At 37.1% G+C, this 15,909-nt stretch overlaps 1 protein-coding gene across 2 annotated transcripts; it reads right to left on the reverse strand.

The window, feature by feature from the left end:
• Positions 1 to 8,034: 8,034 nt before the first annotated feature.
• Positions 8,035 to 14,834, reverse strand: LOC137743114 (casein kinase II subunit alpha). 2 transcript variants are annotated; one of them, XM_068483022.2, is made up of 10 exons: positions 14,343 to 14,834; positions 14,074 to 14,203; positions 13,413 to 13,607; positions 11,685 to 11,842; positions 10,770 to 10,860; positions 9,922 to 9,987; positions 9,608 to 9,690; positions 9,460 to 9,523; positions 9,310 to 9,378; positions 8,035 to 8,409 (listed from the first exon to the last, which is right to left on the reverse strand). In XM_068483022.2, the coding sequence occupies exons 1-10, from the start codon at positions 14,696 to 14,698 to the stop codon at positions 8,353 to 8,355; spliced, it is 1,269 nt and encodes a 422-aa protein (XP_068339123.2). In that variant the 5' UTR covers positions 14,699 to 14,834; the 3' UTR covers positions 8,035 to 8,352. The 2 variants fall into 2 exon arrangements, with proteins under 2 accessions (XP_068339123.2, XP_088543086.1); XM_088686960.1 differs by lacking the exon at positions 13,413 to 13,607 and having other exon boundaries at positions 14,343 to 14,789.
• Between the last annotated feature and the right edge of the window lie 1,075 nt (positions 14,835 to 15,909).

Consider the following 15,909-nt stretch of genomic DNA (forward strand, 5'->3'; position numbering starts at 1 on the left):
ATGAGTGACCTTGGAGGAGTTTGATTGCTAGATGATCCCTCCAAGGTGGCTGAAATTTTAGAGAGAAAGGAGAGCTTGTGTTCTCATCCTTTCCCCAAAAATTACCCTTAATGAATTTTGGCTATAAAGTCATACTTATTCCTTAATTCATTTGAGTGGCAAACTTGTAAATAAGTCCAAAACCACTCCTTCTTTAACATGGGATTTATTGGGCTATTTGGGCCTTTGTGAATCATTATTCATTAAGTTGTCACACAACTTAAGTCAATGGACTTGACGTTCGAAGCCCATTGGGCCTTAAGGTCCAAAACTATCCCGAGGTCTTTTAACGAACTTATTCGTTTGATTAATAATCATATTAATTCATCCTTGCCATAAATAATTAAACCATTTAATTATTCTTACTCATCTCCGTTGAATCTTCAATCTCTACCTTACACGGTGTACGATCCATTAGGTTCCTTTTAGCGAGGCAGTGGGCGATTCAAACTCTTTCAAATCGATTGTGAATTGGAACTTACTTTCAATTCTCCCGTTAGTGATAATACACTTTTAGGGCTTCCACAAACCATGGTTGACGCCTAGCAGCATGTCATGGTTACCCAAGCTAATCAGAAGAGGTGGAGAACCTATTCAGTTTCAGGATTACAAATGCAATACGGTCTTTCTCTAATACAATACTCTTGACCACATTGTTTGGTTTGATAGTTTATTCATGTCTACTATCCAATGTGAGTCTTGTGCTTATATGATTACCTTGAATGTGATTTGGAACACATTCCTAAATCTCATTCATACTTTGGCCAAAGATTCTTAATCATATCATAGAGTATTCTCCCTCAAACAGTTTGAAGGTTAGAGATCCCTTGTTGCGCATTCACTTGCCTCCATGGCTAAGTGGCTTAACCCCAACGATGCCATGGACACCCTCCTGATGGAGTGACTTTGACATAATCAAAGATTAAGGACCTAACCACAAGACAACTGTGATGCCTCAGGTCAAAAGACTAATTTGCATTATCCCAACCATGAGTTCTCATGTGACATGAATATGAGAACTCTTCGTTGATCGTGTTCAGTGAACTCATTCTCTATTGAGCACCTACGTACTTGTCTTGATGTCACACACACCAATGACTCGAGACTAGTCACTCTCCCTGAGAGAAGACATAGCACGTACTGATCTTAACGGACTGTCAATGCCCAATTGACAATCCTATGATCAGGAACGTTTAGGATGTGTCAACGAAAGAATGGTCTCATGAATCTAACTTCTTTTAGATCGCATTCTTCCAATCACATATTCCTTGGACTTATCGTTTAAGCATATAACATTTATATGAGACGGCTCAAACAACAATGTTTGCCCTTAATATTAAACTAGATTAGTTTAACATGTGAAATGTCCATAAAGTATCATCATATGATTGGTTTTAGGGCACATTTCCAACACTACCTGCCCATTTGCTTAATGAACCCAATGAATAAGCTATCGATATCACAGTTTGCAGCCCGCAATATCGACAACACTTTGTTGTCTTGATATGTAAGTGAGAAGTTCCCAAGGATGCCAAAATACCATTTTTCCCCGCACTTAAGAGTGTGCAAAGATCGTCCGATTCTCACCTCAATCACGTTGTCGTATCGTTCCAGAGTGCACCAAATAGATCTGCTAGAAGTGTCTTGACATCCACATACTCACGAACAAAAAGGTCTTGAATGAAGCAGTGGAAAGATGCATTAAGACGAACACATCGTTGGAAAAGAACTACTAGAGTACGATATGATGTTTATAAATTGTAGCAAGATAATGAGAGGTGACTATTCATTTTTGCATGAAGATAGTGATTGGTGATGCAAGTCGCTGACTACCTGCACTACAACTTTCATCAATTTCTTACTAAAAGACGGCTCAAACCTCACACCCACGTAGAACTCTTTCTGGTAAGTCTAGTAAGCTTGTGAAAAGATTATGCTCTTAACGTTCCTGTCTGAATCGATATGAACTGGGTGTACATTTCAACCGAGTTGATCCCTCGTGAATTCCTTACGAATTGAGTGAAAAACCATGTCGAGAAGGCTAAAAGGACACTCAAGAATTTGAGGGTCAAAATAAGTCCAAGGATAATTCATACTTCACAACTCTTGTGAGGAATTTCAATTTCCATTGGTCGCAACCCCTTTTTGGAAATTGATGAGAATAACATCTGATATCGAGGAGTTTCCCAAGAAAAGGATTTAACTAAATGAAGACAATGCTCAAAGAATTTGTTGTGCAACTAACAATCGAGGTTTAGCGAACTTGACCTTGTGATTGGAGTAAACGAGAAGGTTAATTATAGAACAATCACCGATGACTTATTCTAAAGATCCACATGAATTTCCTTAGCGAGAACGAGTCTAAGGACACTAGTTCGATCCCACCAAACCACCACTTACTAAGCTTCGTAACAACTAGCTCTTACTTGCTTTCTCCAACACGCACTTCAAATGTTTTGAGCAATTTCCATATAGATTTGACTTTGCCCGCCATTCCAAGGGAACACATGTCGCAAAGTACATCACCATTTTAGATCTCCAAACTTAGACCACTTAAATTTTTCTGTTTCATCATATATACGACTCTACCCGCCATTCCTAGGGAATGCATGTCGCAGAGTGACATCATCGTCTCGGGTCTTCTATTGGTCTTAACCAACTCATACCAATAAGATTTTCCTTTCCCCAAAACTTCTATGTAGATCCGACTTTACCCACAATTCCTAGGGAACGCATGCTACAGAGTATCATAATATGTTGAAAGTCGTCCAACAATCCAATTCATCACCGATGAGGTACAATCTCAACACGAGTTTCTTCTTCTTCCATAAGATGTTACTATTCATGCAATATAAGGGTTGCACAATTGTGCCAAAAGACAACAAATCCGGAAGTCGTGACATCCAGATGATGTCATGACCGACACACTGCTGAAGTAACAGAAGGTCCTAAGTATACTCTGAACAACCATGCTCTGATACCAAACTGATATGGCCAACCCTGATATTCTCCGACACACTAGGGTAGGCATGTGTTGGCTGACACTCGAAGGTGACAAAGCCATGTTAGGATGCATGAGAAATAATAAATATAATGTTATGTAATTGAGGAACATGTTTAAACCATACAACTAATCTGGAACACTAAAAAGAAATAATATAAAATTGAATGAACACAGGAGCGGGAATGTCGATGCGAGAGTGCCTTGACGCTGGGATTATACGCCTCCATTCTAAGTCCTGAATGGGCACACATTATAATGATAAGCATGGACGCATATAATATGTGGTGTTAGCATTAGCAGATTATGTCACATGGCATAGTAACTGTGATGTGATAAAACAATTAAATAATGATAATAAAATAATAAAAATGTAAAGCTTATCTTCTTCATGTTTTCCTTTGGGTTTCGCAGAAAATGGAAAGGCTGACAATTTCAAAGGGGATGCCTCCGGCGAGGTTCGGCACCAATTCCCTAACGAGTTTTGCAGTGCCAGAGTCGCTCGGGTTGAGTGGGAATATTGAAACAGTTATCAACATACTAATCCCCAAAGTTTTATGAAAACTCAATAGCATAATATGTAGTAGGTTTTCCGAAAACCCTAGCATGCCATAAAACCTTCATAAAACATATCTCATATATAATGTGCTAACTAGTGGTAATAAATCGTCTGTAGGTACTATATTTCTCGGTTCGAAGCCAATGTATATATCACTCGGCCCGAAGCCAGAATAGTGACCACTAGATACGCACAAAACATTGAATATAATCTTTCCAACATAAGTACATATATCTCAAAAACATCTTATAGTATATAGTCATCCATCATATATACTATAAAGAAGTGTAAAAACATGTTCATAAATAGTCCTTAGTCATCTATCATATATACTACAAAGAACAATAGTTCGATAAAGTATGATATTCCAAAATATTCTCAATAAAGCTTGATAATCATAAAGTGTAATTCTAATATACTCATAAAACGTTTCATAAAAAATAATCATTAGATCTTGTTTTTCATGTATGTATTTCTACTATTAAAACATGCATTTTAAAAGGGGTCCACTCACAGATACTCCGTCGTCAAAGAGCTCTATGAAATAGGAATGACAGAATCGCCACTAATATTTGTACTTAAGCACATAAAGGGTCCAATTAATAAAACTATATTCAAACAATTAAATTTGGGAAAACAAACGTCAAAAACGAATTCAAGACGTCGAAATTAGCCTAGGAGGGGTCCCGGACAAAACCCAAAAAAGTCAACCCAAAAGTCAACATTGATCGGACAACGATCAACGGTCAGTGTTGACCGAAGTTAACAGGTCGGTCAAATGGGTCGGGTCACCGGGTTTAGGGCTAAGGATTTGGACTTGGGTTAGGGTTAGGTTTAGGTAGGTTGGGCATTCGGTTAAAAGGTTAATAGGTTTAAAGGTTGGGCCCAGGTTAGAGCCGAGTTACAAGGTCCATGGGTTTGGGTCACAAGGGTCATGGGTTGGGCTGGAGGCCCGTGGGTTTTGGGCTAGGTTCAAAGGACTTGGGTCGGGTTGACCCGTTTTCAGGCCAATGAATTGGCCGGTTTCCAGGCACCACTTCAAATGCACATAACTTCTTCGTTACTCAACCAAATCAAGTGATTCAAAGCCAAAATGTAGTTAGGAATGTGGAGAAGAGATTCATACCAAGTGGGGACCGAGTGATGGCCGAAAAATGGCTTGAAAGATGGCCAAACGACCACGACCTGAAAATTTCCAGATTTTCACATTGACTTTCCTTGAGCTTTTCCAAGTTCGTACACCACCAAAACCATCCAAAAACCTACTAAGCATGAACCTAGACATGATCTACAATGATAGGGACCAATTTCGAGGCTTACCTTTGTAGCTCGGGGGTGAGTTTTCAAATGGTTTTTCTTCTATTTTCTTGGTTCAAGAACTCGTAGGGACAATGAGCGAAGGTTGTGGTGTAGTCTAGGTTGTTGTTTTAGTGAAAACCCTCTAGGAGGGTTGGTTTTTGAGAGAGAAATGAGAGGGCCGAGAGTGAGGGAGAGAGATGAGAGAGTTGTGAGGGAAGAGAAAAAGATGAGGGATTTGGGCCCAGGGGACAAAATCAAGGGTGGGCCCCTTGAGCACACCAATTAAGACCAAAAGAAAATACCCTTCTGTTTTGTAATTTCCAGAACGGGTTGTTACAGATGCCCCTCAATCTAAATTTGGATTAGACATATGATGATGTCCCTTCACTTTCTATTACTTAGTGGAGAATATTGGAGGGATCTTTGTCTTTTCAGGATCAATAATCATCCCCCTCTATTTATTTTTCCCTTTCTTTTTCAAGTTTAACCAAAATGTCTTTAGAATTAATAGGAAGGGATTTTCGATGGTGCTTTGGATTATCAAATATGTTAAGCTTTTAAATGATTAGGTTTTAGTTAAAAATAAAAGGCAATGAAGATCTAACTTATTACTTTTTAGAGTCTCTTATATTCTGAAATTTTTTACTGTTAAATCTTAGTTATTATTATATTTAATCAAGAATTTAAAAGCTAAAAACTCTACAATATATTAATATCTCGAAGCATATTACACGTATATAATTAAATTGGACAGATCATTTAAACTACTATATATGACGAAGTTGACTACAAAGATCATTTATAATACATGATGTTGAGTATAGAATGACCATTGAACCTGCCATAGATGTGCAAATTACACGTATATAAATTGGACTACAATATTAGTTTCTCTCATCATGTATATACAGGGCAGCATTATACTGAATACACGTACTTTATGGTTCTAGATAAAACGATTCACAGTTAACAACTGTATATAAGAATGCCTGTGCAAGCAGAACTGATTGTAATGTATACAAATATGTATGTATAAATAGAGGTCAACAAGTATTTTATGGAAACGGTTTCCCCAAATGACAAGGATGACCATTATGTTGCACAATCGAAAGAAAAATAGCCATTTGCCTACGTAATGAATTAATTTGCTTCTTCCAAGTTGCAGGTACACAGACTTTTTAATTTCCGTCGTTGATAATATTTTCAAAGGATATTTTCCATGTCTGTTAGAACTCTCCATCTTTGGCAACTTTCCATAATCCATTATCTGAAGGGGGGGAGTATCATAGCAAGGTCCAGGTCGTAGTTAAAAAATTTGGAAGACTGAAAGGTGGTAAAGAATAAATATCACAAGTACGAGCAATACAGTGGCAGTTTGATAAGTGCACATATTAAACTTATTTTTTGGAAAAGAGATGATGATAAGTTGATTATGTGTTAATGAATAGGTACAAGTGACGATGTGAGGATTTACGTACGTAAATAATGATATAATACCCTCGGGTGATATATTGACATTGAATACTACGGTATAAATGTCAATGTGATGGCTTAGTACGTATAAATGTTAATTATGCACGGTTTAATACATATAGAATTCATAGAACCTTTTTTTTTTTTTTTTTTTTTTTTTTTTTTTGCTTGTTTTTTGCTTTTCTGAACAAATGATATTATCTACAATATGAGAGTGGGGAAGTGAGCTAAGCCTCATAATGAGCTAACAATAATATGGTTCAAATTCGCCTTTGGTTGGCGAGAATGGTATCTAAGATCTCTCACTTACAAGTGAAGAGGAATATTACTAAATCGTAGTACCAGGTGGCTCATAGAACCTTTTTGGAACATAGTGACAAGGTGACCTGCAGAGGCTGCTTTTAATTCAAAACCCTAGCCTCCAAAGAGGGCCAAGAAAAAAGTCACCATAGAGGAGGAGCAAAGGGATTAACACTCCCTTGAGTTAGTCCTCCTCCCCTACTTTTCCTACTTCTAGCTGTTTTACTCCTTTTGAGTTAACTAGTCCATTGTGGTGAATAACCGTCTCTTTGTGGGCACTAAGATTTAGTCTATGGCATGCTTAGATCTAAGTTTCTCCATTACTTTTTCAATCCAATCCTTCTCCCAAAATTCTTCGTCTTAATTTTATTCTAAAACCAGTAAATTATAAATATGAATTCCCATAATTTCCTTGTTATATCCCTTTGGACTCAATCCTTTTATCAAAATTTATATTTTTTTCTATATCTACCAGCCCAACCGAGTTCTCCCAATATCCATCCACCCCCACCTTCTTGAATCTTGATGTACAATTTTTCTTAGCTAGAGAAAGTTGGTCGTGGTACTTATAATTTAGGCTATACCTGTGAGGACTTGTTTATAAAGCTTGTATCCATATTAGTTTCACACTTGGGAATTGTTGCTGTTGTTTTTCCTGTTATCCTGTACATGTTTCATGTACTTTAAGAATTACCCAGTGAACATTACGTCTTTTGATACCAAAAAAATTTCAATGACATTGTGACAAGGTGTTCATTACTTACAGCCAAAATAATGACATAGTTACATCCTGTACGAATGAGCGATAATGAAGGGGCTGTTTGATAAAATATCATTTTGTTTTTCAGTTTTTAGTTTGTTTTCACGTTTTTGAAAACTGAAATCTAATTTCATAACTGCTTTCAGTTTTCAGTATTTAAAAAAATGAAACTCAACGACTTTCTTGAGTTTTCAAAATTTTGCTTCAAGTCTTTAGTTCTTATCTTCATTTTTAACTAAAAATAATTACTAAACAAGATTTCAGTACTCAATTTTTAAAAAACGTGGAAACTAAGAATTAATATGTAAACTTAAACAACAATAAAGAGATCAAAATTCAATTCGATTTGCTCTAACAACCAATCCAATTCAATAGATCAGTGAATGGTGTACGGCGTATAAGATTGGTGTTGGCAAGAAAAACCAGACCAGCCCGTTTGGTACGATGTTCAAGGTCTAGGTCAGGTCCCAGAAGTTACAATAAAACGGTAGATTTTCAAGAGTCGTTCGATACTGTTAACACTTTGGAGACTTAAACCAAACATCACCAGTTAAAATTAGTCAAGAGAAGAGACTGCTAACCTCAAGGGGGTAGGCATGTAAATCATCACAACGAAAATCTTTTCATTGATTGAAGAGGAATTGAGTAAATCAAATTACACAATCCAGCCTGAAATCAGATTACAAATGCATACACAAGTTTGAGCCACACATGACAAGTTAAACAAGCAAGTCCCGCAAAAATCTAATAAATCGAAATTCAAGTATTAAGGTAAAAATGAACCAGAAAGAAACAAGTCTTATAACAACGCAAACGCTTGCAAACCCTGCATCTGAACTCAACCACCACAATAAAAACTGAGGTAAGATTACAGAGAGAGCGACACACAGCATGATTCGACCAGCATCAGAACTCAATTTACTAGGTGCGAGTCCGGCTGCTTTCTGCATTTCTAATCGGGTAGAAATAAGGATGGGCCTGCATCACGTAAAAATGTTAGTTTGTCATTACAACACAATAAGCATAGTGCCCATGTTACAGCCCTGTTCAAATCATGCCCCCCCCCCCCCCTCCTCTTCTGCTGAAAAGCCCTGATGTTCTTTCCCAGTAATGAGCATAGTGGCAGCACTTTCTAAGCAGGTAGTCCGAACCAATTGATATGAACATCCACTCCAATTTGGTACACCATTACTTTTTCCTCACATGCTTGGTAGATGGACAGCACTGTAATGCTTATTGTTTATGCCCAGTAATGGAAAGCAAAATCATCTCAACGAGTGATGCTACTTTTAAATGACAAGCAATTACGAAACCAGTAGAAATTATGTAAAGCTTCTTTTGATTGGAGGAAAAGATATAAACCTGTTCTGTTAGCCACACAAACACCAAAAGGTTATACCTTTCATCTCAATGTCAAAATAACCATATAATACTAGCATTCTACTCATTCGTCGTTCACAGATTAGTTGGTATTATATGGTTAGTTTGACAGTGAGATGAAGTCTAACCTTGTGCTGTAAACAATGGCTACCAAAACAAAAATGAAAAAAGCTTCATAAAAATTTCTATTTGTTTGGTAATCGCTTGTCATTGGAAAGTAGTAGTACCTCTGAAATGATTCTGTCCATTAATGTGAAGGAAACGCTAAAGCTTCAGTTCCTACCATCTCTCATATGAGGAAGAAGTGAAAGTGTAACAAGTTGAACCGGAAGAATAAACAAATATGGGCTTCTGACTCTCTGTAAGGAGTAGAAACAGCCAGTCCAAATCTACAAGTTTACTGATTGTGGGCCCTATGGGGCAGGGACCAAGCAGCGCTAGACCCTACTTAGGATCGTGCTTTGAATAGTCTGGGTTGAGGAAGAACTAGGATTTTACCATTGCTTCTTTTGCGGTTGGTCTTTCCTGGTGATCATAGTGCAACAACTTGTCTACAAAGTCAAGCGCCTACAGAAAATGACACCAGAAGAAATTTAGACCAAGGAAAACTCAATACAAGTAGTATTAAAGACAATGACAGGAATTAACCTCAGGAACTGCTAAGTGCTGATTATCAACATTAATGAATTTTGTCCATGGTTTCCTGCTATGCCTGCATCAGAAAGATTTTTAAGGGAAAAAACGTCAGCATAGCAGGTAAATAGGAATAAGAAACAAATTATGAGAGAACACCTACCTCCCAACTAGAGCTGCAAGGTGTGGGTCTAATTCTATGCGGTACTTGTGTAGATAAGCGTTTAATTCATCTGTCCCAAGTACCTGTTGCAAATTCCAAGACGTCAGATTTCAATTGCTCTTTCTTCTTTTGAAAACAACACTAAATTATGATAAAGCACACACAGACACACATTTGTTATATGATTGAATATACTCCAAACCATATACAACATAAAAATCTTTTTAACAGAGTAAAGCATATGATTAATTGTTTTGAGTATAATAAATACAACAAGAAACGACAGAACTGAACTTTCTTATAAGAATGAATACCTTTGCTATTTTGACTAGCTGGTCATAGTTATCATGCCCATAGAAGAATGGCTCCTTACGAAATATCTGTACAGCACAAGGCTCAAGAATAAGCATCAGAAGAGAGCATCACATACTTTGACATGGTATCAAATTTTGAACCTCCTTGCCATCTGCCACCCATGGATAAGTAGGCAAGCAGATCAAGATCACTGTCCATGGATCAGTAAGAAGAAAAAAAGTTCATCCTTCCCATCTAAAATACTCATTTTGGGACACAAAACCTATTTCTGATATTTCATCATCCCTAGCAAATGCGCAAGCATTTTATCAGGGGATGATTCTGGGCTGGATGGGGATAACCAAGATTACACAACACTTGATATTTCCAGGCCAAAATACCAGCATAACCAGTGTTCTAAAAATCCCCACCTAGGCACTAGGCAGTTGGCCACCGCCACGACGTTTAAAAAAGAAAGACCGCCTTGACCATCTAGGTCGCAACTCTTACATAGACAGAAAATAGATAACTTCCATTTGCATTTTATTTTTTCAATAAATTGTAAGAGACTTGTTGGATACTTGTTTGAACACTCATTATATCCTTGTTCCCAATGTTTACAATGTTCTAATACATTATGATTTATATGTCATTCTATTTTGCAATTTATGTATCCCAATACAATTATGTATTCTTTTAAGTATAAGTAGACATCTATTTATATATTATATAATAAACTTAATTACAATTGAAAAAAAACCGCCTAGTGCTGTTTAGAACCTTGAGCATAACCATAGTCAGTGCAGGAGTATCTGATATCTATAGGGTGCTTAGTAGTTAATAGAACAGAATAGATGGGAATGCTCACCATTCCAGCAAACATACAACCGAGACTCCACAAGTCTAAAGAATAATCATAATCTTGTAAATCAACAAGAAGTTCAGGACCTTTGAAATATCTGCAACCAAATGTGGATGGGGATAGAGAATAAGACAAATTTAAAGAAATTTGGATAAAACAAATTTAAAGCAAAAAGGTTTCTCATGCTTATTTACATTTATGAGTTGTTGTCAAACCATAAACATGAAACAGGACTCTTGATGCTAACGGCAGGTAGCTAATGAGAACTCAATTTAAAGCATAATGTCGCACATATAATGCAAATATAAACTAAAAAGTGTCCCCTTCATCATGCATCTGTTTGCTTTTTTACTATTGCTCCTCTGTTCCCAAATACTTCCCAAATAAATTGCAGGTATGATTTTGCCCTAATGTCACACATTTTCCCTACAGACCATACCACATCATCCTAATCCAAAATACCACCTCAAGTCAGTTAACTTTCAACCCCTCCTTTGTAAAAGAAAGGTAATAACAAGTTAGTATCTTATTGATAATGGTCCAACTCCTGGTTATATTTCAGCATATATAACTTTACATCACCGCGTGCTTCAAAATTTACAATGTGCAACATGCTTCAGGCATCTCAAGAACTATAACACATTAGTTTTTCAGCATGAGATCCATGATTTACAATTTCCTGTAATCTGTATTTAAAGTATGCATACAATGTCTTATCATAGCCAAACAAGGAATTGAACAGGTCCTTTGCAAATTGCAATCCAAAATTACATGAAGCCCATAAGGGCATTGAGGCACGAGGTTTAAAACATAGTCAGCCCACAATAAAATTAATAAAGTTATGGAAGTTTCAGATAACAATATATGGAATGTGACAAATCTTGATGTGTTTTGTGAAGTAGAAGATCAAATGAAAATAACCTTGAAGCGACCCGAACATTATATTCCTTCTCAGGATGATAAAACTCGGCAAGGCCCCAATCTATAAGGCGAAGCTTCCGCTGCTCATGATCAATCATAACATTATGGGGCTTCACATCTCGATGCATAATACCTTGTGAGTGGCAATAATCTAAAGCCTACAAAGAGATCAATAAAAGACCGAGTTAGCGGATCTTACAAGCCAAGGAACTTTACCTTTCAGCTAGAAAATGAAAGTGCACACTTTGAGCATTAAGCACAGAACATAGAACTGCATCAACAACAACCTGGCCCTTGGTACCAGTTGGTTCAACCAGAAACTGAAAATATTTAAAAGATATCATAAGAGACCTCAAATTTTAAATTCAAGAATGTATAGAATTAAGGCCCGATTGCCTCAAGTATGAAGAGATGAATATTCCCTTCCTTCTTTTTCAATGGTTTTGTCCTACATAACTCCTCTGAGTTGAGTTGTTCCACCTTTCAGTGTCTATTAATAGAACCTTATGCTTGGGATAATTGAGAAATAAGCATCTGAATGAACTTCTACTTTAGTATAAGGACAGTGGATTTCAAGATCCAACCTAAATTTAGTTCACCAACAAAAAGATCCAACCTAAAGAACATTTAAGATACGAAAGAAGACTAAAAAAGGATGCTGCCTGTATCTGAGTCCTATAGGGGGCTCAATCCATGACTTCTAAGTAGTAAAACTATAACCGTTCAGCATTCTCTTACAATACTCTCATAATCACAAGCAGAGAGGTATAACGCATCTTGTAAATTTCATTGAAACTCTTAGTGTTAGTCACTTTGAAGACAATATGCTTTCTCCTTGCTTATTGAGTTCATCTACCTTTGTCAATATTTTCTTCCAACCAAATTTGTGGGTGAAGATTAAGGATCGCTATAATCTCGTGAACCCAAGGCCCCAGAGTGCAAAGCCCTGCCCTAATGTCGCAGATTTGGGGGAATAAATAGCAACTGAAGTGGGGTGGTAAATCCCAACTCACACTCAGGGCAGGATAGGGATGGCAAACTCCGAATCACATATGCTAATTCCAATAATTAATTTTTCTATTTTATGATGTACATAGTTACTCAAGTATTGTGTATAAAATGTATTATATTATGTTAGGGTTGTAAAAATGTATTTCATTTTTATTATCTAATAGCCAAAAAAAAAAAAATTAGGAAGGGGTGGCAGTGAGGAGGGGTTAATATTCTCGCAGGGCAGGGTGAGGAATTTCTGTATTCTTTAAAAAAACAAGGCAATTGTGGGGATGAGGATTGAGAATGGAAACAGAGATGCCTAAGCTAGACCATCCCACCTTGTTTCCAACCCTGGTGGAGATGCATAAAGGTCAGCATATTACCTAGGCCATTCCCAAAAAGAACATAAACTAAGTAGCAGCCAGTCAAATAAATCCTAGATCCGTACTACAACCCAAACTTATTTCTAGTGTAAAGTGAGAAACAAAAATTGCACAGAAGAAAAATGCAGTGAAGTTACCAGTCCCAACCCATCACTACCAAGCCCAAAGAGAAAGAAATCGATCTTTTTTAGGCCTTGAAAAGAAACTGACCTTTCAAACCTTGCAGATGTAAACAATTAACTCAGTTTAAACCTTACATCATTATGGACATCTAATTCATGCTTCTTCTAAGGGAATTAAAGTCTCACAACTCGTCATTTTAGAAATTGCAGAACCAAAACAGCAAGCTTACCTTGAGAAGTTCATAGATGTAATATCGTATGTCAAAGTCTGAGAGCGTCGGATAAAGGACTTTAAAATCTGTATTATTCACATATTCAAATATAAGACTAGGGGTCTTTGATTGCTGGTCTCTGACAATATCAAGCAACTTCACGATATTTGGTCCTCCACAAAGATTCTGCAATATTTTTATCTCCCTCTTAATCTGAATATAGAACCAAACAGAAAGGTAAGTGTCACGGTAGTGATTCAATACAAAGTTCTTGTACAGAAGAGAACTTTTACTTCATAAGCCAGGTGCAGTCAAAATTGTTTCTTGGGGTTGGTTAAACCTCCAAATCAAAGTCTTTTTTCGGTTTTCCAGTGGATAGGTTGCACCGAAACTTCAGGAAAAATATCATGATAGGATTTCACTCTATTCTTATCCTCATTCATTAGCTATCCAACAAATGAAAGAACAGAAAATATACTAACTTCCCACTGTAGGTAACTAATCCTATGAAAACATTAGCTGTATACTAGTAAATAATCTGCGATTACATGAAATATAAACCAGGCAGACATGATAACCAGAAACAAACAAATAGAATTACCCAACTGATAAGAACAATGAAATGTCAATCGTTTCGTTATACAGATAAGAAGGTAAAGGAATGTAATTTAGAACTCACCTTCTTCTTTTTAACAGGTTTGAGAATCTTGATAACACATTTTTCGTTATCGTTACAGTGAACCCCCTCAAACACCTCACTGTATTTTCCTCTCCCAACCTTCTTCACCACCTCGTAATCATCCTGCTCCCTGTACAATAATCCCGATTAATTCAAAAAAGCAAAAACATTTATCCCTCAAAATTCAATTTTCCCACCAACCTAAACCAAATTTTCCTCCACTTTCTCTCAATCCAAACAAAAAACAGAGAATTTCATCAGTTCGTTACCCCCATTGGACGGTGAGGGACTCGTAGTCCCAGTAATCCTTGGGTCGGACCACGTTGACATCGGCGTAAGTCCTAGCCTTGGAGGGGGCGCCAGGGCGGCGAATCGCTTTACAGATCTTCTGCGCCAGGGTTTCGTGATAAGGATGAAGTGGCCTCGAGGGGCGGTGAAAGGAAGTATGGCGGTGAGGGAGCGGAGTCGCCGAGGATGCTATGCAGCGGACGAAAGGCGGCGGGAGCTGGTGGAAGAAGTGGGAGGAGAAGGAGAGAGGAGACGGAGGGTGGGGGCGCGCGAGGAAGAGGCAGAGAAGGCTGTGGTGGTGGGAGACGGTGAATTGCAAGGAGGGCCTTATGACCATCAATCAAATCGCCCAATACAAAAAGTAGGACAGATGCCCAGTCCTTTGCCCCTCTCTCTCTCTCTCTCTCTCTCTCTCTCTCTCTCTCTCTCTCTCTCTCTCTCTCTCTCTCTCTCTCTCTCTCTCTCTCTCTCTCTCTCTCTGGTATAGACACCTTTTTTTACTTTTTACACACACTTCTCAAATTTCGATCATTAAATCGAATAAATCAAAATACAAAAAGATGAAAAGTAAAAAAATTTGTGCATATAAGTGTTATTCACACATTTAATTTGACCTCTCGCACACCTCGTTAATTTTTTGTCGTTGATCTTTTTAAATTTACTCAGTCCAACAGTCGAAAATTAAAAGATATGTAAGAAGTAAAAATAATATGTGGATAGCGCTGCTCATTCAAATTATGTGATTAAATTCCACATTTTAATTTTAATAAATGGGATTTTGGTACAGCTATTTATGTAGATTTATTAATAGTTTTGATTGCCTAATGACTCAGTGATGAGTAAGGATGATGGATGAACTCTCACAATAATACTCTTCTAACTGAAATATTTAAATTAATAATTTTGCTTTTATGTGGTACGTAGACATAACGTTATGCTACTATGAAAGGAATTTATCATGAAGGGATTTCAAAACTCGGTACTTTCGATTTTATGAATGCAGAATATTTGACAGTGTAGTGGAAATTTAAAGTCTTTGTTGACTCGATGCATCAAGTCTTCGATTGGGTGGCGGAGTACAAGTAAAAGAGGAAGACTATCACCACCCACTCTTTGAGTAACCTTCTCCTCTTAGTATTGGAAATTTAACCCTCGTGTTGCACTCAATTAAAATTTTCTTATTAAATAGAACAATTTATGATATCGTCTTGTGAAAATATAAAATTAGTTTGAGAAGTTTTGAAATTTGTGCTATAGAAGTTGTTTTATTCACGACCAAATTAACGAAGATCATGTCATTAGAAGCGAATTTATAAAGAGATCTAGACAGCCCTATGACCCATTGGCGATCTTGAAACCCTTGCTTGAAATTTTTTGGAGACCCCTCGAAGTTGACGACTAGGCCTTTGGCTCTTTGTTCTAACTCTACAACGGCATCTTCACATGGAAGACGACCACGAAAAAAGAAATGACTTTTTTAAATGACTTAGCCCAAAACGAAGCTGTTTTGGCCAAATTATGTGTATATATATATATATAATAGTCTGT

The sequence above is a fragment of the Pyrus communis genome, chromosome 15, assembly GCF_041283825.1.
Source record: "Pyrus communis isolate YQ-2024b chromosome 15, ASM4128382v1, whole genome shotgun sequence".
In the NCBI taxonomy this organism is placed as follows: domain Eukaryota; kingdom Viridiplantae; phylum Streptophyta; class Magnoliopsida; order Rosales; family Rosaceae; genus Pyrus; species Pyrus communis.